Consider the following 20,337-nt stretch of genomic DNA (forward strand, 5'->3'; position numbering starts at 1 on the left):
ATTGACGAACCCTGGCGGGGACCTAGACCCGACCCGCTAGCTTCAATAGTCATGCGTGGCAAGGTTTAGCTGCGGGACTCCTGGGCAGGCGGGGGGCTGCTTAAACACCGCGCAGATGGAGTGGCGCCTGTCTTGCAACGTTAGTCAAGCGCACAACCTGCTGCGCCCACGACAACCAAAGCTACATCCGAGCGTACGAGTGTTCCCGTCAAGACTACGTGTGCTTGACACCAGGGATCCCTTGTTGGAGGCAGATACACGGGTGCCTGCTCAGCGCGTCGGACGAACCATACAACCCGGACCTGGAAAATGACCTCTTTGAATGCGCCTCTCGTACCTGATACCCCGACAACGGAAACGACCCGGACCCTCACTACGGAACCAACCTTGACCTCTCCTACCTCCATGTTGATCACAACACTGGAGCCGTTTAACCCGCGCCCTCAGGCCTCTGGCAGGGCCGGACAAAATAAGAATTCTAAACGAGGAACACGGAGACAAACTCAGCCAACCCTAGAAGCCCACAACCGAGATTACCCTCACTTCTTCCGCGTCTCGTCGACGACGGGTGAGAGCCCAGCTGCCATTGACGTAGTTCTGGCCAACCGGCAACTTGTCCTTTCTTTGGGCAGTGAACCCAAAAATGTGCACGAGACCCGCGACGGAGCCCTCATTGTGGAAGTACAAAGTAAAGCTCAGAGTGAATCCATACTAAACATAAAGTCATTAGCAGCTGTTCCTGTCACCGTCGAACCGCACGGTGCACTGAATGAAACAAAAGGAACCATCTACTACCGAAATGAGCCTAAATATTCAGTCGAAAAACTACAAGAGCATCTTAGCCACTATAACGTGAAATCAATCTACCAAATGAAGAAGAAGTTACATGGAACCCTGGTGGACCTTCCGTTATATGTCTTAACATTCGCAACATGCAAGCTCCCAACCGAAGTGAAGATCGGGTGGCACCGCTGTGCTGTGAGAGAGTACATCCCTCGCCCACGCCGATGCTATAAGTGCCAGCACTTCAACCATGGAGCTAAAACATGCCGAGCGACAACTGCTATATGCCCCAGATGCTCTGAAGATGCACATGATTTGCCGTGTCTCCGACCGGCTAGATGCCCTAATTGTGGAGGCCCCCATGAAGCATCATCACCTGACTGCTATCACTACAAACTTGAACAGGAAACGCTGGCAATACAAGTAAAACAGAAACTAATGTATAGAGACGCAAAGCGTCAAGCGAGTGCCATTGTCCCACGACCGGGCACCACTTACGCATCCATACTTCGTAAGAACCGTGGCCCTGACCGCGTGCTGGAGCCACGACAGACCACAAAAGAAAATCGTGATGATGCAGCAACCACCTCATCACTGGAGCCCCAACGTGTTACACCTGCTGGTGTAGCACAGGAGCTCGGGACCCCAACACCTGTGGACCAAGTCGTTGCTCCCTCCCCCCCCACGCCGACAGAAAAACCAGTCTCCCCCGAACCCTCAACGACCCCAGCACCCCGCCGATCATCGTCTCGCAATGCCAGACGCCCGCGAGAACGATCTAAATCAATTGAAAGTACGGCCAAACGGCATGAGGCTTCGTCCTCTTCCGTACCTCTGTCTCTTATACACATCTAGATGTGTATAAGAGACAGGCTATAGACCGATCGCCCTTACAAGCTGCCTATGTAAGCTGTTAGAACGCATCGTCAACGTGAGACTAACGAACTATTTGGAACATGAAGAGCAACTGTCACCGCAGCAGTTTGGTTTCCGCCGAGCTCGCTCAACAACAGATGCCCTGGTTCGCCTCACAACTGATGTATTCTCCGCGTATCGAGATAAGCAGCACCTTGTCGGTGTGTTTTTCGACTTGGAAAAAGCTTACGACACTACCTGGCACTTCGGTATTCTTCGCGCCATACACGAGTGTGGCATTCGTGGACACATGGCCTTCTTTATATTGAATTTCCTAAGCCAACGACGACGTCAATATTTACGGCAGAGCTGTACGGCATCCTGTGTGCCATCGCTATTGCCAAGGAGAGCACAGACACAGAGATATGTATTTTCAGCGACTCCATGAGTGCAATCCAAGCGATCCTACATTACAACTCGCCGCATCCGTTGGGAACCACCATACACATATGGCTGATCCGACTCTCTGCACGCCAGAAGACAGTTACCTTCTGTTGGGTCCCCGGTCATGTTCGGGTGGCAGGCAACGAAGCCGCGGACGAGCTCTCACGCAATGCGGCGGCTAGAGAGACACCGCACGGGAATGAAAGTGTTCCCCATCAAGACTATTACCCAATATTTCGCAAGAAACTGCTGGACGAGTGGCAAGAAGAGTGGACACACCTTGAAAATAACAAACTCCGCAAAATTAAAGAGGACATAAGGCCTTGGCCATCACCGTCCCACCGCGTACGCCGGGTAGAGGTATGCCTCACTCGTCTCCGCATTGGACACTCAAGAATCACTCATGGACACTCAAGAATCAATCATGGCCATCTCATGTAACGCGCACCTGCTCCTTACTGCATGGACTGCTTAGTGCCCCAGACCGTAACCCACTTCCTCTGTGAATGTCCGTCTTATGGTGATGCCCGGCGGCAATTTTTCCCCTACCTATGCCAAGACAACCCCGACGTTAACCTGAAAAGTATTTTGGCCCAACCAGAGCGAGGGAACTATAATGTTGACCGACTCGTGGAGTACTTGAGGGCAATCAATGCATTTGACTACATATGATCCGCACAACACCGCACAAGTGATGTAATCTACCCCTAGCCAATAATGTCCGATGTGCCTTTCGGCGCGAGATAGCTCGACCTGAAGCGCTAGCAACTACGGCCACTGAACTAACTAACTTGCTTGTTACAATTCTTGAATTTGTGACTGAAATTTATGTACAATACAAATCGACAAGTTTTGTGTATAAGAGAATATTTCTGTAGCAAAATAGAATCTATATATATATACCTTGTGAAATAAACTACCACTCAACAAATTAAAAAATAAATATAACAATTCTTTAAAACTTGTCAAAAATAATATTTTTTTCATATATTGTATATTTTAACCTTTTTCAACCTAACTTTTGCATCTTGAATCAGCTAAAATCTACACAAGAATGTCCCTTTGAATCAGTCCTCAGAAAATGTTGTCATAGACCACCATTTACATTATACATGTATCAATGTAATATAAGCAGAAGTGGTTTTGTAGACCTAGTACTATGGTACTTAAACCAAAACATTTATTATTTTTTGAAGATAAGTATTACAGAACTGCATTAAAATTGCTAAATTTTTCAACTTTATTTGTTAAAAAGTTTTGATTCACAAAGTTTTTCTAATCAATTCATTTCATATATATGGATGGAAAAATCTAATGTGCAGTTTTTCTATTCAATTCCATTCATTATTTTCTGATATACTAATTCCTAGGTCCAGTCACACTTTAGGATTTCAATTAGTGTAAAATATGGACAAGTTGGATCAATTTCTATTGCAGATACAAGATGAACATCTGGGACGTTGGTGGGCAGACATCCTTACGTTCGTATTGGCGCAACTATTTTGAGTGTACAGATGGCCTGATCTGGGTGGTGGACTCAGCTGATGTGGACCGCCTCAAGGACTGTGAGAAGGAACTGCACAAGTTACTCATGGAAGAAGTATGCATCTAGTCATTATGTGAAGTCAACTTGAGATTTAAACAATGCTTAATTAAATACACTTCTGTTCTTCATGTACGTATTCACAAATCATGTACGGTAAATCTATGCTGATATTACTCTTTGTGTGGTTGTGCTGTGATGATCATCTGCTCTTTATGGAACAAATGGTTATGCTCTGAAATGCATTTCACACAAAATTTTATACATCTTCATTGTACTTATATTTGCAACAAGCTGTGAAATCCAGTAGAAGTTTAATCATGCAGCTCGTTTTATTTACAATTTAATTTTGAAATGCTAATGCAGAACTGATACCGTATGAGCGTTACAAATACCTGTCATCTGATCTTATTTATTGCACGTTGGTGATAAGTTTAGTATGATCTATTGAGCTACTCTATGTCTGGCAGAGGCTGTGTGGGGCGACGCTGCTGGTCCTGGCAAACAAGCAGGACCTTCCTGAGGCGCTCTCCTCCGAGGACATCAGAGACGTGAGTGCCGCGGCTCTCGTGGCGTCGGGCGTGTAAATGTCTTCACGCGTTCCCAGGGGCAATTGTGATACTACATTCAATAGTTAAAATTAAGTTGGGAATCAAGTGATGACAAGCAACAGTTTCTCAACCTGGTTATGAAAGGACGATGAAGAATAAAAATGCTCAAATCATAACGCTTAATGGCTGTACAGGACAACTATTAATGAATACAAGGTGCAAGCTTTGTTAAGAATTTTGATTGGTGGAAAAAGGGATTACCAATTTTTTATGCATCATTAATTAATTAGTATTTAGGACCTTTTTTAATCTTATATAAACTATTATAATAATTGTGTTTGGGTTTTCTCTTCCATATATCGATAATACATGAAAATTCACATAAATTATTTTATGTTAGGTTACATAAATGTGAACTTCAGGAGTTCGAGTTTTTCATGGCATTAACAATGATCAGAGGAAACAAAATACAATACCCAGTAATCATTTCACTCGTATTAAGGATCGATTTGTACTGTTGAATCATGTGGACATCTGTGGTGTTGATATCTTGTAACTGATTGAAGCTTAGCACCCTCATTTGTTGTTGATAGCAAAGGCAATGGATTGTCCTTGAGGAGCTTTTAGGCTTCTTAGGAATGAGTGTTTTAAAAACCTAAGAGGTCGGCTGATTTTAGAATTATTCTCCAATGTTTGTGCGTTATTTATTTAAAATGATTAACATGGAATTTATTAGCTTTAAATGTTAGAAATCTCGGTCATTCATTTAGTGGAAGTAATAATTTCACTTTTAGTGAATGGTGTACGTATTTCAAATCTAGTCATTCAATGTATAGAATTGCTTGGACAGTAAAGGAAAGTATATTAATTCAATAATTTCAATAACGTAAGGTAATACTGGCTCACAACATTGCTTAAGATGGAATTCATTTGAACTTTGTTGTTGAATCTCTAAGTTTGTTGCAATTACGCAGCTCTGTCATTCTCTTGAGGAGATTGCTTGACATGAACCCCTTCACCTGTGCAGGTGCTGAGCCTGCAAAATCTGAAGACTCATCACTGGAGTATATTTCCCTGCAGCGCCGTGACGGGGGACAACCTCGTGCAGGGAATGGACTGGCTCATCAGGGACATCGCCGCAAGGATATTTACGCTCGACTAAGCTCTGCTATGTCTTAAGCACCAACCCCCCTGCACAGGAACATTTTTCCTCGGCGTCCCAGTAGAGGTGGCTTCAAGATAAAATTGCTCTTGTTTTTGAAGCCTCTACTGGCATTGCCTGGTTGTTTTCCTGGACCTAGGGAATATGGGCACCTTACCTACGTGTTCGTCTCGAGTCCTAAAGAAATTCCATTAACTCAAGCTCTAAGGTCTTTGATGTTTTCTAACAAAACCAAAAAAAAAAGAACTTGTGAAGTACATTAAATAACAATTTCTTTCCACGCACGTCTGTTTTTTGAAGTGATGTATAAGTTAGCGCTCTATACGCTTAAGGAAATAATATCTTTGATATTAACCTATCATCTGTAGTGTTCTTTGTCTTTTTTTTATAAAATAGAGTATGAATTGTAGATAACAAATTCTGTCATTTTGCTGTAAGAACTTTCTTGAATTATTAAAATCGACTTTTTCCAATAATTGCAGATTCAATGGAGGCTGTTTCCAAACATATCTCCCTCAGCAGCCCTCAGCTTTTGCACTGAATTGAATCCTCTCAATTCAATTTTTCTGCTAGACAAAATGGCCTCACAGTAATGTGATAAATATATTTGGTATGAAGGAAATGAGTGAGTTTAGTTATTTTTGTTACAAGTTTTGCTAGCGTAAACGGAAGAGATCGTGTGCAAGTCAGAAATCTGTGATACGTTTGTAATAAATTCTGCGTTATCGCGCGATTTGCTTTCATCTTGCCTCAACGACGTCTGCGTGGGGACCTCATTGAAGTATACAAATATACTCATGGCTTATACAAGGTCCCAGAAGGATTACTAGAATTTGAAACAAGAACCAACACCAGGGGCCACGGCTATAAACTAAAAAAACAGCACGAGTCACCGACATGTGGAACAGCCTCCCTGATAGCATCGTTGAAGCTCCGAGTATGAACATCTTCAAAAACAGACTAGACGAAGCTATGCAGGAGCATATGTTCAGTCTTAAAATGCCTAGCAAATTACGGAGCAGGCAATAAGTCCAGACGAAGCTATGCAGGAGCATATGTTCAGTCTTAAAATGCCTAGCAAATTACGGAGCAGGCAATAAGTCCGGCAGCTATCCCAATCAATCGTCAGTTATGGAAAGATCGGGTTCCAAAGGCCGGATCCCTTGTGAATCAAGTCACGAAAAGTTTCAAGAATCGGCAACAGGCCATGGGCCTATTTCTTCAACGCCGACACTTCTATTCTATTCTATTCTAATGCTTCTTTAGTCCTGTGTTTCTACTTGCTGCGGACGATTTTACCGGATAGCGAAGACTATTGAAGGAACTTGTCATGAAATGGTCGCCTGCTGAAGTTAAGGAATACGTAGTTATAATTATGATCCCCTATTAACCCATTAATGCCGAGAATTATTTTCTGAATTTTTCTTTGTTTTCTTGTTTACTATTACCACTTGTGACGGTAATGAAAAATATGTTCAAATATTCATTTTTCGTGGTATGTGAAAAAATTATAGCTTGGTTCCATTAGGAACCGGGCTAAATATTTCACGATCTAAATGACTTTAGAAACATGGTAACAGGTAAAACCATATACAACATTAAAATTACTCGCTTTATCGATAAAATTCTACATCTAACTCATAACTAATAAATTTTTAAAACGAATTACTCCCCTTTCTCCGCAATGATATCAAGCCGTCATGCCTGACACCAGGTTCTTATAATCTTTGAATGTTAACTGAACAGGGAGTAGTCGGCGAAGCAGAACCAAACGTTGAAAGAACATGTACCAGGTGTATATCAAACCTACGCATACACTTCTATATTTATTTGATCATTCAATTTTATTATGGATCCATTTTTCCCGCTGGTTCCAAATGGAACCGCTCGGCATTAATGGGTTAAGGTAGGTTCATTCTCGTTTATATTGTAATCTCAGTGACGCGATTGTCCCTGAAGATTATGTAGCTTTTTGCTGAAACCTGCTCATTGTAATTCAATGGCGACCTAAGCTTTGTTTTGCGTATTGATGGTCTGAATTCTAATATCACCAAGATAAACGAAGAGTCAATGAGTTTATTTACTGAGATAGTACCTCATTCGCCTTAAGGAATTAATATTCGATGCACATCAAGCAGAAACTTGTGCTCAATTCTCAAACAATTCGCCCGAGTTAGTTTCAAGTGAGTTATCGCTACACTAGTCCACTTTTTAGTTTGCTTTATTTCCAACGACTCAATCATCAATTAATGAATGATTAATCACCCAATCATTTACGTTGAAATTGGTAATTACACATCTTAAATTTGTTCATCCCGTGCCACACGTGTGAGTGAACGTCTATGTTTTGAGCCGTGGTTTTGTTGACAGTGGAGGGTTGTATCCTAAGTCTTGCAATACGATTAGGCGCGATTTCAAAAGAAGAGGGAACTGGTAAACCTAACGTCACGCAGCGACAAAGACAGGAATTGCACTGTAGCCTCTTCTAATTGCTCTGAATTAGTCATGTCTAGGCACTAGACATTTCCTACTTGAACTTCGATCAGAGAAGTTCTCTCGTCAATGAAGCAATGGGTTAATGAAACTCGAAGACAGTGAGACATGGGCTATTAGACGTACCAAATATAAGGAAACGAGTCATTTTTGCAACGACGGTAAAAAATCAGTAAACGGGTTAGTTGCTGTAAAAGCAACGATCCCCATGATCAAAATACTCCAGGCGGCACAAGACTTCTGCGTCTCGAGCTTTCATTCGAGCGTCGAGCACAACGGGAAGCACCTGTATAGACTCAGGTGCGCGACGACTGACATCAACGCAATGGCAATCAATCGAATCGGCAGAAATGAAAAAATTTGCACGCGCAAATAAGTATCACACAACACTGAGTGAATAAGCAATTACTGGGCTGCTATATCCCTTAAATAAAATCAAATGGGATATGTGGCAAAACGACATTCTCGATATTGGCATTCAACGCCGTCCTAGAAAAACCACCGATAACTGAAGGACTCGCACAATAAAAATCAAATTGCTAGAATTAGCAAAGTATTTAGTAGATAATTCTAGAGGAACTAAGGTGGCCTAACTGGGGGACATATAAAGTGAAGATACTCAAGAATATCAGGTACCGTGTCTGCAAGTGCGGGGTAGAAATGCCCATTGGCATTATGCTTGATATAAATCCATCAATATAAAATTCCTAAATACATGCGAGCTTTGAGGGGTTGGGATAACAAGAATCGACAGCCAGTGACGTCAAGCATAACCAGCAACTCAACGTTCCTAGAAAAGGCTTAAGCAATCAAGTGCTCAAATCAAACACAACGTGAGATGTTAAAATAAACATTCAACCTTGAATATCTATCTGAAGGCTTTCATAACCAAATGTTCTCCACTTAATGTTCATCCAACTATGGCTGTACCAAATAATCTTGACAAAAATTACTTTGAAATGTCTGGTAAATTTCATCCCAGCGTGTGACCTTGTCCTCTGAACCACGCTCCTCCTCCCCCACCACCACCACCTCCTCTGCCGTTGCCCCCAGCAGGAGGAGCTTGGGGCGCTTGACCGAAGCCTGACATGACGCCTCGCTGGTTTGGGAAGTAATCGTACCTGCGAAATAATAAATAATTAGAGATATTAAGCTTCTCCTCAACGACGTGCAGACAGCACATGACTTTCCCTGTCCCAGTAATGGGACATTCGAAGAACATAGAAAATGCCACATTTCTACCCGATTCAAATGTCTACCTTTCAGTACTGAGGGTGAAATTTCCAAATGTATCTAAAAAAAAGTGTCCCACCGCGTCCGCGTGGAAGAATCCGCCGCATCCGCGGGGGGAGGCGCCTCAGTCATTCGTGCTTTCGCACGAATGACTGAGGCGCAAGGGGTTTATGGGTTAAATTTCACGAATTGTTGATAAATTGCTGTTATACACAGCATCGCCGTGATAAGATAATCTTCTAAGAGTTTAGCATGGAGTAATAATGGTCTTCCACGCCATAGCATGGTTTCATTGCAAAACAACAGAATGAATTGATGAAATACCCATTCAAACCTTCATTTAACAAAGACTCGATGCAATTCAGGTTTTGAAATACGAAGAAAATTTTGATTTTATTTTCATTTACAAATAATGTCGAGTAAATTATGGCGTAGATAAAGTGTCAATTTTTGAATTCTGCTCCGTTTAATGATGCACGTCTGCTTATTTCAAAACTCTAAAAATTTTCAATACGAGTTAATGTCCCGAAATGATAGTAAAAATGAATACCAGCAAGATATCTTTTCATCATATCAATATATGAGTAAATGTACATACAGAATCATACTAATATTTTCGTCACTTCTTGTACATTTCCACAGCCAAACTTCAAATAAACAAATAAAAATCTAATTTCCCCAAAAAATAAATATAACAGAGGAGTTACTGACAAAATCTGTGGCGTGCTGAGCAGAGAGGCGCCGCCAAAGTCTTGCGGGTATTTGAACGCCAGGAAGAAGTAGAGATGACCGACCAAGATGCCCACAAACTCCATAAGGCCCCTGCAGAACATTTATTAGTAACGTGGTAAATGTATCCCGTCCAAAAATCTTCTAGAAAAGTAAAATAAATTAATATTGTATCACTGGCCTCTAACAAATACCTCAGATCTTTTGGATTTCATCAGCAAGCACGAGGGTATCAATTAATTTTAAAGACGAGTTTCATAGTCGAATGCTGTATGTTCAAGGGTCTAGACGATGTTCATAGTTTGTAACAATTTATTGCAATATTAGATACTAGTGAATTCCTCAAGAATTTTCACTGGAAAACTAAAAAAATTTGTGAACGGTCACCTAAAAATATTGTGCAACACATTTAAATCTCAATGATTTTAAATTAAGTGTAATCTAGTCTAAAAAAATCAATAAAAGTTTTACTGGAAGCTCCAGGAACTCAACTCGGCAAGAACTGAAACCAATATCACTTCTTGAGAACTGAAACTAAGAACACATTCCCTCCCATTTTTCTTCCCTTGTCAAGAATAAAAAAAATCTTAAAAGCTAAACCACCCTCAGTATAGCAAGAGATATTTCAGGCAAGCTCAAGGCCTCACCCTCCAGCCACAATGAGGTTGAAGCCAAGCAGCACCCACGGCAAGTACATGGCTTTGAATTGCGTGCCAAACCAGAAGGAGACGATGGTCTCCTGGTTGAGCTGACACCACACGTACAGCACGCACATCACCATGGGATCCATGAGCATCATTATGTTGCCCATGAGTGCTACAACGACGCAGCACAGCCACGTGAACAGCAGCATAAACAAGTAGTCTGCCGTTCGGCCCAAAAATAGACCTGCGCAATTAAAAATTTTATATGTAGAACTCAAATTTTTTAGATGAATTTTGATAAACATTAAACAAAAACTACCAAGCAACTAACCTCCAAAACTCTCCAGCAAACTGACTGTATCTTCTCACTATAATTTCATAGACTGCAATACTGACTAAAATATTCATTCTGAGATAAAGAAAAATTCTAGACATTTACATTATTTTCAGGTTATGTATGTACAGGAAATATCACAAAAAATAATGACTATTTAAGATTTACACCTTAATTAATAGCACCATTCCCATCACTGCACAATACATCAGTTGCTTGATCAGTTTATTCAACAGCAATATGCTGAACAGACTTTAACATCCCATTAGTTGTTATCAATAACATGATAAATAGAATTTAATATCCTAAGAGTTGCCATCAAATTTCAAATTCAGTTGAAATAAATTTAATACAATCAGCCATCAGATTCCTATATAAATATATTACCCGATTCAACCTTACACAACCTTTTAACTCATAGTTATACTTTGGAGCCTAGCTATGTTTGTAGCTATGCTCATTTGTACAGACATTTGATAGTAATTTTGACAACTTTTTGGGGATTCAGAAGATCTGAAGATATCTTTTGCATCACCGCAAAACAGCACCTTGTTAGGACATGATTTTTATCCACGATTTTTAAAACAGAAATTAATTGCAAGAGTTACTTAAGGTTATGTCCTGAACACAAGTTGAAAGATATTTTATACCACTCATGTTTTGCAAGGAGGTTAATGAAGTCAAGTATTTTAGTGAAAATGTGCACATCATTTCAACTCCAATAATCAGTGATCATATCACTTCTTCACTTCAAACTATCAATAAAATTTGGGACGAGACCTGTTTCCAATCTCAAAGAGTAATTATAGAGGAAGTAGAGGTTGATGAGGAAGTGGAATCCAGTGGCGGGTGTGATGGGGTAGAAGAAGAGTGCTGTCACTGGCCGCCAAATCTGTGTCACAAAAAGGCATTGAAATCACAATCAAAATATTGAATACAAAGCATTATTTCAAGGACAGGGTCAAATTATGCAAAATTTATATATAAAACTGAGCAATATGACAACTATTGGTATGAACATCTAAAAAGCATCAGGTCATTGGATTAATTGATCTTTTATAATTTTTATTAATTGTAACAAGAACACTTTATTAGAGAAAGTACTTCATTGAAATTTCAATGGAAGTCCCACATGAACTTTCACCATCACAGTTCATAAAATAAAGAATTTAAATAAACAAACAAAATAAAAAGAAAATTTGTCACTCTTCAACATAATAAATTGTATTAATTGATACTATATTCATACTGAAACTTATTTTGTAAATATAAATACATAATTACTATGAAGCACTGGAGAAAATATTCTTGAATTTCTGAAGATGATTAATTATAATAAATAAATAAATAATATAGTTGACTTTTTATGTCATAAAACTATTTCTTCCATAAAAAACATTGCAACAAAATATCTCAATTTTTCACCAAAATTGTGCCCAAATTAAGATGTAAAATTTTAGTCTAGAGCTGTCAACATGAATGTAGCCTAAAGCTGTCAACACACAAATGTGCACATGAACACTAGTGCTGATATGCTTGCTGCCCATTTCTAAATGAAATTAAAGATTTTAAAGCACAAGAATCTTTAAGAAACTGAGAATTGAGAACAAATAATCAATTGCAGTTTATCATGCCTTAAATTTCTTTTTAAAATCAACTTTTTAAACACAAATTCAAGTCAATAACTAATGTAGTACATAATTTGAAACAAACTTCAGAAAAAAAGTTTTGCAAGATATCAAAGCTATCAGCTCAAGTAAATACCTGAAAAAAATGGGATAAAGATGTACACACAATACAGTGCAAAACTATCAAAAAGAGGTTATGCACTGATTTAGATACTAGATAGATACTTGCAAGGTAGAAAAAAGAACTCACCTGGAAGCTGTAGAAGAGAGGATCATAATGTAGAATGAGCCAATGTGGCTGTAAGATTCCAAAACGGCCAAGTAAGGAGAAGGCAACTGTACCTCCAAACCAATACCTTGTCATGGGAGGTAAACTATTGAACCACTGGTTCAAGTCCCCCATCTTAAAGGCTAATTTTAGATATCTTCTATAAAAGAGTCAAAATTATCAACTTTTCATATGTTGTCAATGATTTAAAATACCCAAAACACACTCAACTCTCAGTCTCTGAAACATATAATGTTGATGATAGATTTTTTAAATTTACATTTTCTCTGAAAAAGTTATGGTGAATTTTACAACTGAACTTGTTTCAACTTAGTTCATAAAATCAACACAGTGGTTGCTATTAATAATGTATACAAACATAATGGTATCAATAACAGCTTTGGCTGACTGATGCTTCTTAAGAAAAAATTTTCCCAATTAAATAAGCACATGAAATAGCAACAGGAATGCAGCAACAGACAACTAGTAAAAAAAAGATCATGATACAGTAGATTCACCTGTACAAAATAAAACATTTGTTTACAGATCTGTAAAAAAAAGATGATAATAAAGCAGCTTCTTGTCTTGTAGATTCACATCATAGATTTGCATTTTAGTTGTGTGGCATGTGCATTAATATCTACCTATCTCACAGCACCCTGCACCCTTCCCACTCACCTGTGCCCTTCTCTTCAAACTTGCAAATGTAAATTTGTTAAATTTCAGGAAGCATTTTTAAAGCAAGGATTCAGTACACACAAGATTCTATGGTAACAATCCAACTTATTCAATTATGTAGGCTTCACATTTTGTGAATAAATTAGGCATCAATTGGTGAATCATTGGGCATCACCAATACTCTGGTGATTGTATATGATTTTTGAGTTTTAGTATAGGTTGGCAAAATTTTTTCCTTTATGCAAGTTTCATTGAAGACCAGAGAATTTGTTTTATTTACTATTTCCTTATTAGTTTTTTCAATAGATCGAACAATATTTTTCGTTTGCACTAGTAAATCGAATATCAGGGTACCGATGGACATTTTTATTTCTTTAACAACATTTCAAATGTATCAATCACTCATTATCAAGTTACAAGATGCATTGAGTGATAGAATTTGGATTGACAAAAGTATAAAATCATGTAAATAGGATACTACTCAGAAATCAAGATAGTTAGAAATAATTACAAAATCACAAAAACATGAAGATACTCAAGTATTTAAAACACCAAAAATCACTCCAAAAACAGTCTCAATGTTCTGATAAATCCAGTAGTTTAAAGGTTGATGGCTGGAGTCCCATCCTTAATGATGAGGGCCTTGGCTATCACGAGGCCCTCATCATTATTGTAAATAAAACAAATTCTCTGATCTTCAATGAAACCTGATTTTTGAATTGTGAAGTTATGCTAGTAGTGCCTGATCAATAGAGCAGCTGTGCTATGCCTGGGGGCATGCATGCACATGCTGAATATTTTCACTCCGCTAATGCCTCACCCAACCAATGCAATTTTGCAATTTGACTAACCCAATTTTATACTGTGCTAGCTGCACAAAAAACACTGTGCATTATTAATAATAATGTGCATAATAATTTTATACTGGGCAGGCACAAAATATTTTCCAATTTAGCTTCTTTAGTAGTGCCCATGCATTTTCAGTAACCTTTGTCCATTAGCAATGGCTGCAATGCCTAGTTTGAACCTCAAACCTATTGAATATCAATATTATACATACATGGACCATAACCTGTACCATCATACACGGAAATAAGGGACAAATTTTTTTGCATTGACAACTCCTTACCATGAAACGTTTTATATATGAGTTTGGGCTCATTTTAAAGGTCTTTGAGAGGGCTTTCCTATGGTATCTCTGAAAAAAATTCTATATGCTATTTTTAAGGTACCAGAAGCAAAAATAACATCCTGAATTACCCCAGCAAATGGGCTAATCCAAGACACTTGAAATAAAACTTAACTTTGAAACGTTTGAAGCATGCAGAGCATACTCATCCATTACCAACAGTACTCAGAAGTCCTCTTCATTCGTAGATGATGTAGATGTAAAATGATATTTTCTGTGATTTGTACTTGTTTTTCATTTATCAATGATATTACCATATCAAATTTTAAATTAATTTTCATTCCATGTCACCCAGTGCACAACTTTATCTATGACATTCTATGCACAATTTGTGATGATCAATAATGCATTAATTTTTTGTCAAGTCTCAAGTGAAATTTTTTTTGCCAAGCTTGGTGGTAAATTTAATTAAAATTCTTAGTCATTAACTGATATTTTCATGGACTGGAACCTTTGCTAACCAAGGTTCTGCTGTAAATGCATTTTTATGGGTGTCCTGAATTGCGCCATGAAGGAGGGGTGTCTTATAATACCCCATCTTGCAGAAACGGCTGTCATTTTATTCTGACTCAAGGTACACAAATTCCATCATTACAATTTTAAAACCAACACCTGTTTGCAAGTTTTTTTAAGAAAATTAATATGGCAGATATGTTTTTAGTACAGACCTTAGCAGAAATATATACTTTTCTAAAATATCATTTATAACATTTTTTTACATGGATTTTTTAGATCTAGTAAATGTGTAATTTCTTAACTTTTCTTTATGCTACATAGAAAGGAAAATGAAGTTTATGCCACTAATTTCAGTTTTGCAATATTTCAATTATTTTTGCCACTATAACATTTTTAGGCCATGACAGGGGACTGTCCCAATTTACCTTGCCAGTCTCTTATTACCCATTGGATGGTAAATTTTCCAAACCATCACCATGTAAGTTAATATTCAAAATTTAATGAGTTCATTAATATTTAATTTTAGTATTTACCCTAAAAATAGCAATAAGAACACTTTGCTTCATTATAAAGGCAATTTAGCATTTTATAAAGTGAATTTTTTATTTCAATCATAGATGTGTTAGTTTCTAAGTTCTTTGCCATTACCTGTTACTGTTAGCAAGCTGTCTCTCATGTCACATGCAGTGATGCAGGATTGGAATTGCCTTGCTTGTTTCTGAAATCTTACAGTCCCAGGCTGACAAATTTTTAATACATTTGCATTTGGAGACTCATGGCCCGATCATACACTTTTGTCAACAATTAGATTATAGGAGGTAATTCATGTGCTGGGGAACTTGTGGTTTCGGAAATAGCGGGAATTGGGAAAGCTCTACTTGCAGGTGCAGCCCTAAAGGAATATGTTTTCCCTGCTTGATCACATGCCTACCATTTTTTGCAGCAGCTAGATTCCCATTTTGTGAATTGCCAAGCCATTGTGGCAACGGAGAACATTTTTTGTTGCCCTACCTCAAGTAGGTACATTTTTGAGTCCTGTAAGTACAAATAGTAGATCAGTAAGTATTTGGGATACCAGCATTATCATACATAAGAGATTGATATACCTATTGAGTAGATAATAAATTGAATATTGAATAAAAGTGGAAAACTGGAAATACAATTTACATTACATGAGTATGACTAGAGGAACTTAGGGTAAATGCACCATATTCTGACATCGTTGGAAATTCCAACACTTCTCAACTTATTCCTTTATATTAAGCTTTGTCTTACTTCCATGCATGCGTAGATGGTTGAAATAATGACGTCATACTATTGCGCGTCACATTCAGCCAAAACACTAGGTCTTGCGGGAAAATGTTAAGATCCTCAGAGCGAAAGTCCAAGTCAACTAGCCAGAACATCGTAACACATGTCAAAGTTGATAGTTGACCTTGCTCTACCAAATACCGTAAAATGGGGTAACTTAGACCGGCGGGGTAACTTAGACCACTTTTCGTTTTTTTTACAAAAACCCCCACAACTCAAAAACTATTTGACATAGAAAAATTTTGTCAATGGATCACTTTTTTTGAAATTACAAAAAGACTATGAGAGGCAGGAGCCAGCAATTTATGGTGAGTGAAGCTAGAGTATAGACCTGTATTTTGCACGTTTCAATTCAAGTTTAATTTAGCTAGTAAGAAAATGGCATAATTTATAAGAAAAAAAGTGGTCTAAGTTACCCCATTTTACGGTAGTGATAAACTGTTTGTGTAGAAAGAATATTATGGTTTGAGACTTTTAAATAAGTCTGTGAGACTGTGAATATATTAGGAATCCTTTAAGTATACTTGTATTTGCTGATTTCAAGTGGTAAATAAATTAATAGATGATTAAGTTAAGAGATGGTTTTAGACAAAAAAACTAATTCTGACACAGCTTGGAATTGGACACACACAGCTTGTTCTGAGGCCCAAGCTGTGTTCAAAAATTAAAATTTCTTAATTAAAAGCTTAATAGCTCTTAATTAAAATCCTAATTAAAAAATTAAAATTTTTTATTAAGCTCATTCCGAGCTGTGTCGTATTCCAATACAGCTAACACAGGGCATCAGAATTCCAACACAGCGTTGCTCACACAGGGCGTTGGAATTATGAATTAGTAAGAGTTTGAAGCGCTGTCTGAATTAGTCTCACAATATGCCTAATTTAGTCATACACATCTTTGGAATTCAGGGATTTTGTAGATTTTAATTCTAAAGGCTTTTAAATAAATATGGCAACAGTTTGTGACGTTCCATCATTGCTGGCACGTAGTTTTGTGTTTTGAGAGTGACGTAAGGCAATCAGAACTCGAGTTGCACATACGGTAATCTTTTTATAGCCATTCATTTTTTGGTATGTCCTTAATGTGTTGGAATATGGTATGTTTAGGCCTGCCCTTAGTACCCTATTAAGTTGACCTAACTATTAACAATCAAGCTTGCAGGCTGAAGCCAAGGTATTAGGTATTGAAAAGCTATAGCCTAGTAGTAGTAGGGTGAACTCATTGCACAGCGCCAGCTGCCAGGCGCCAGCGCCCAGTGCATGGTATGGATAATGCCATAATGGAGCCCCAGCCTCGTGCCGTGCCCACTGCCCAGGCCCACTGTGCAGAGAGTGAACAAAGATTTAAAGACCTACGGCGATGCATTATCGGCAAAATTTTCGCCTTCAGAAGATCTTGCCGACACATTTAGATTGAAATTCTTGCATTTAATATATTTCTCAAATCTCAGTCTTCAGCCAACTATTTAGAAAAAAAGTAAGGTTTCCGGTACGTTGGATGGATTACGATGCAGCGAAGCTTGTCCGGAAATCAGTTGCGATGAGTTCCCGCAAAAAATGACGTGTGTTTGTGACGATCGCCAGGCATCAATCGTAAAGTACATGTGCCTGTGTCGATCATGCAGCATTGGTGAGGGTTACACTTCCGTTTTTAGCAAGCATATTGGCAACTTTCTTTCCTGGCGTACTGGCGTACATCCGAAAACGAACCTCCGGCGTACACGCTGCACCTTCCTGACCATGGGACACTTGCTGTACAACCGGACTGTTTTTAGGGTAAAATTAGTTATTTGGGGTAACACGTGCATGCAACCTTGTAATAAGTTCGTGGCTTGTAAATAGTTCGTCATTACTCAGCGTAAATGGCTTTTCATTAAAAATTACCCGGCAATGCATCTTTAAAATGGCCGGCGACGCTTTGGGCTTAAAAATCCATATATTGCCGACCCTCTGCATAGTGGGCCCAGCATAGTGGCAAAACAGAGAGTTTTTTAGAGTTTTTCCTCAAGTTCATTTTTGAGCCCTATAAGTAGACCAGTAAAGTATCTTGGATACCAGAATTATCATACATAAGAAATCTGTTAAAATTTTGAGAAAATGAGGAAATTAAAAATGAACTGAATTTAAAAAATCACTGGTTTGCCACAATGGGGCCCAGGCCACTGAGCACTGACACTGAGGCCAGAAATATTATCACAGCTAATACTCGTAATACTAATAGGCTAAAAGCCTAGCTAAAGTAATAGGCCCAGTAGTTAAAGTTCAGAATAGAGAGTACCAAGATTGGAGCAGAGAAGCGCGGGTTCAATCCCAGCTCTGTGCGCCAGTTTCTGGTCAGAATTGGCAAGGAGGCCAGCCTGCCAGGCAGTTAAGCAAAGCAAGATTTGAAGCAGTGAGTTGCATGTTTAAGACCGCAACAAGCTGTGGCCTTTGAATATTCTGCAATGTTAAGAATCGGCCGGCGGCAGGCCTATGGTCTAATAAATGCTGAAACCGCTATTCTATTCTAATACAAACCCAGCTTGGCCAGCTGTTTAGGCAGAACCGCAAAAGGAGCAATTTATTAGAGCAAGATAGCCTCAGGGAGGTTAGATTGAGGATTTGAAGAAGTCTGACTTGTCCAAGCACTGCACACGTATTCAGGTTTCAACAAATTAAAAGATCGTTCAAGACTTCAACTCTTCAAGCAGTGTAGGCTAATATGTGTTCAAGTTAAAAATTTCTAAGCACCATACCTAGTGACAAGATTGTTATAAACTCTAGAGTCTAGAGTAGAGCAACAAAAACCTTCAACATATATTTTCAGGCAAATGAGTCAAAGGGTCCCCGGTCATGCAGGTACCTACAACAATATGGAACAAGGTACATTTGTGTGAATTTTGGATGCATTTCTATTACGAATGCGTTGGTAAATACTGATTGGAGTGATTACGTGAATAATTTTAATTAACTTCTTGCAATTAAATATTCAGATTGAGGTTATTCCGCAAATCAACGCACCTTCAGAGAATGTTTTTGCGAATGTCTGGCTCTGGCTTGATTACTGGCAAACCCCCTTGTGAGCCGTTAGCAAATATACTGCTCGCTTAGAATGTAATATCGGAAACGTGTGAAAACTTTTAGCTGAACATTGTACATGACGTGTCATTGCAACTTCCATTAACACATGACGAAATTATGTAAATATTTCTCGAAATATCGCGACGGCCATGGGTTCATCGTAGCTTCTATTTAAATAATATAAATTCCATATTGTGAGCAATTAGTACAATATTATTATTAGTGAGCAAGAGCCTGATAGTCGATGGAAGGTTGGGAACAACCCACGCCAAAATCAACCAGTTATGTTGGGCTTGTAGTGCCCTACTTCAGAGCGGTTATATGAGGGACTGGACAAATTATTTCTACACCTTAAAAGGGTCGCCTGCCGAAGACCACCACTGCCCTGGATGTAATGGACCATCATGATTCCTGCCTTCCCGAACGTAGCCTTCAACACTTCAAGCCGTCCGTATCTAGGCCGTGCGTCGAACCAGCCCTCGGTCGAACGGCCACTAGAATAGAATAGAAGTGTCGGCGTTGAAGAAATAGGCCCATGGCCTGTTGCCGATTCTTGAACTTTTCGTCACTTGATTCACAAGGGATCCGGCCTTTGGAACTCGATCTTTCCATAGCTGACGATTGATTCACTGGTCGAAGGACGATAAATTATGGAAACCTAGCCTCAAATGCTGTGAACGTAAAATTACGTAATTTAACCATGCCCGGAAGACATATTCGATCCGCGGCCTGGTGATGCACGGCAGGTTCTATGCAAGGCCGGAGGAGGACAAACCAGAGTGGCTCACGGCTTATTGGTGGATGTCCGGAGAGATCCAAGGCGTTCGATTCAGGGCTTATTGGTGCACAAAATTGGTGGTGCACAGCTGCGCTCCCCCTTAAAAATTGTTTATGAACGATTATCTTTGAGTGAATGAGAACGTATATGATTCGTTCACAGCCTCGTTTTTTACGGAGTGGGACGAAACTTTGAGTGG

At 39.0% G+C, this 20,337-nt stretch overlaps 2 protein-coding genes across 2 annotated transcripts; one reads left to right on the forward strand and one right to left on the reverse strand.

Moving 5' to 3' along the window:
* The first annotated feature begins 3,379 nt into the window (after window positions 1-3,379).
* On the forward strand, window positions 3,380-6,068 carry LOC108671806 (ADP-ribosylation factor-like protein 2). Its single transcript, XM_018159393.2, has 3 exons — window positions 3,380-3,682; window positions 4,096-4,176; window positions 5,204-6,068. The coding sequence occupies exons 1-3, from the start codon at window positions 3,527-3,529 to the stop codon at window positions 5,336-5,338; spliced, it is 372 nt and encodes a 123-aa protein (XP_018014882.1). The 5' UTR covers window positions 3,380-3,526; the 3' UTR covers window positions 5,339-6,068.
* Window positions 6,069-7,929: 1,861 nt separating this feature from the next.
* On the reverse strand, window positions 7,930-19,352 carry LOC108671801 (derlin-1). The gene is made up of 6 exons (XM_018159387.2): window positions 19,301-19,352; window positions 12,650-12,907; window positions 11,552-11,663; window positions 10,441-10,681; window positions 9,776-9,886; window positions 7,930-8,952 (listed from the first exon to the last, which is right to left on the reverse strand). Exons 2-6 carry the CDS (start codon window positions 12,800-12,802, stop codon window positions 8,805-8,807), a joined length of 765 nt encoding a protein of 254 aa, XP_018014876.1. The 5' UTR covers window positions 12,803-12,907; window positions 19,301-19,352; the 3' UTR covers window positions 7,930-8,804.
* Between the last annotated feature and the right edge of the window lie 985 nt (window positions 19,353-20,337).

Source organism: Hyalella azteca, unplaced genomic scaffold (genome assembly GCF_000764305.2).
Source record: "Hyalella azteca isolate HAZT.00-mixed unplaced genomic scaffold, Hazt_2.0.2 contig13563, whole genome shotgun sequence".
In the NCBI taxonomy this organism is placed as follows: domain Eukaryota; kingdom Metazoa; phylum Arthropoda; class Malacostraca; order Amphipoda; family Hyalellidae; genus Hyalella; species Hyalella azteca.

What these genes read in the sequence shown, in the direction of transcription:
- LOC108671806 (XM_018159393.2), top strand. Translation starts at nt 3,527, where the DNA reads ATGAACATCTGGGACGTTGGTGGGCAGACATCCTTACGTTCGTATTGG. An exon ending in ACAAGTTACTCATGGAAGAA is followed by an intron (nt 3,683 to 4,095) that starts GTATGCATCTAG and finishes TATGTCTGGCAG; the next exon opens with AGGCTGTGTGGGGCGACGCT. An exon ending in CCTCCGAGGACATCAGAGAC is followed by an intron (nt 4,177 to 5,203) that starts GTGAGTGCCGCG and finishes TCACCTGTGCAG; the next exon opens with GTGCTGAGCCTGCAAAATCT.
- LOC108671801 (XM_018159387.2), bottom strand. Translation starts at nt 12,802, where the DNA reads ATGGGGGACTTGAACCAGTGGTTCAATAGTTTACCTCCCATGACAAGG. An exon ending in CTCTCTTCTACAGCTTCCAG is followed by an intron (nt 11,664 to 12,649) that starts GTGAGTTCTTTT and finishes TTTGTGACACAG; the next exon opens with ATTTGGCGGCCAGTGACAGC. An exon ending in CTCAGCACGCCACAGATTTT is followed by an intron (nt 8,953 to 9,775) that starts GTCAGTAACTCC and finishes ATTATTTCGCAG; the next exon opens with GTACGATTACTTCCCAAACC.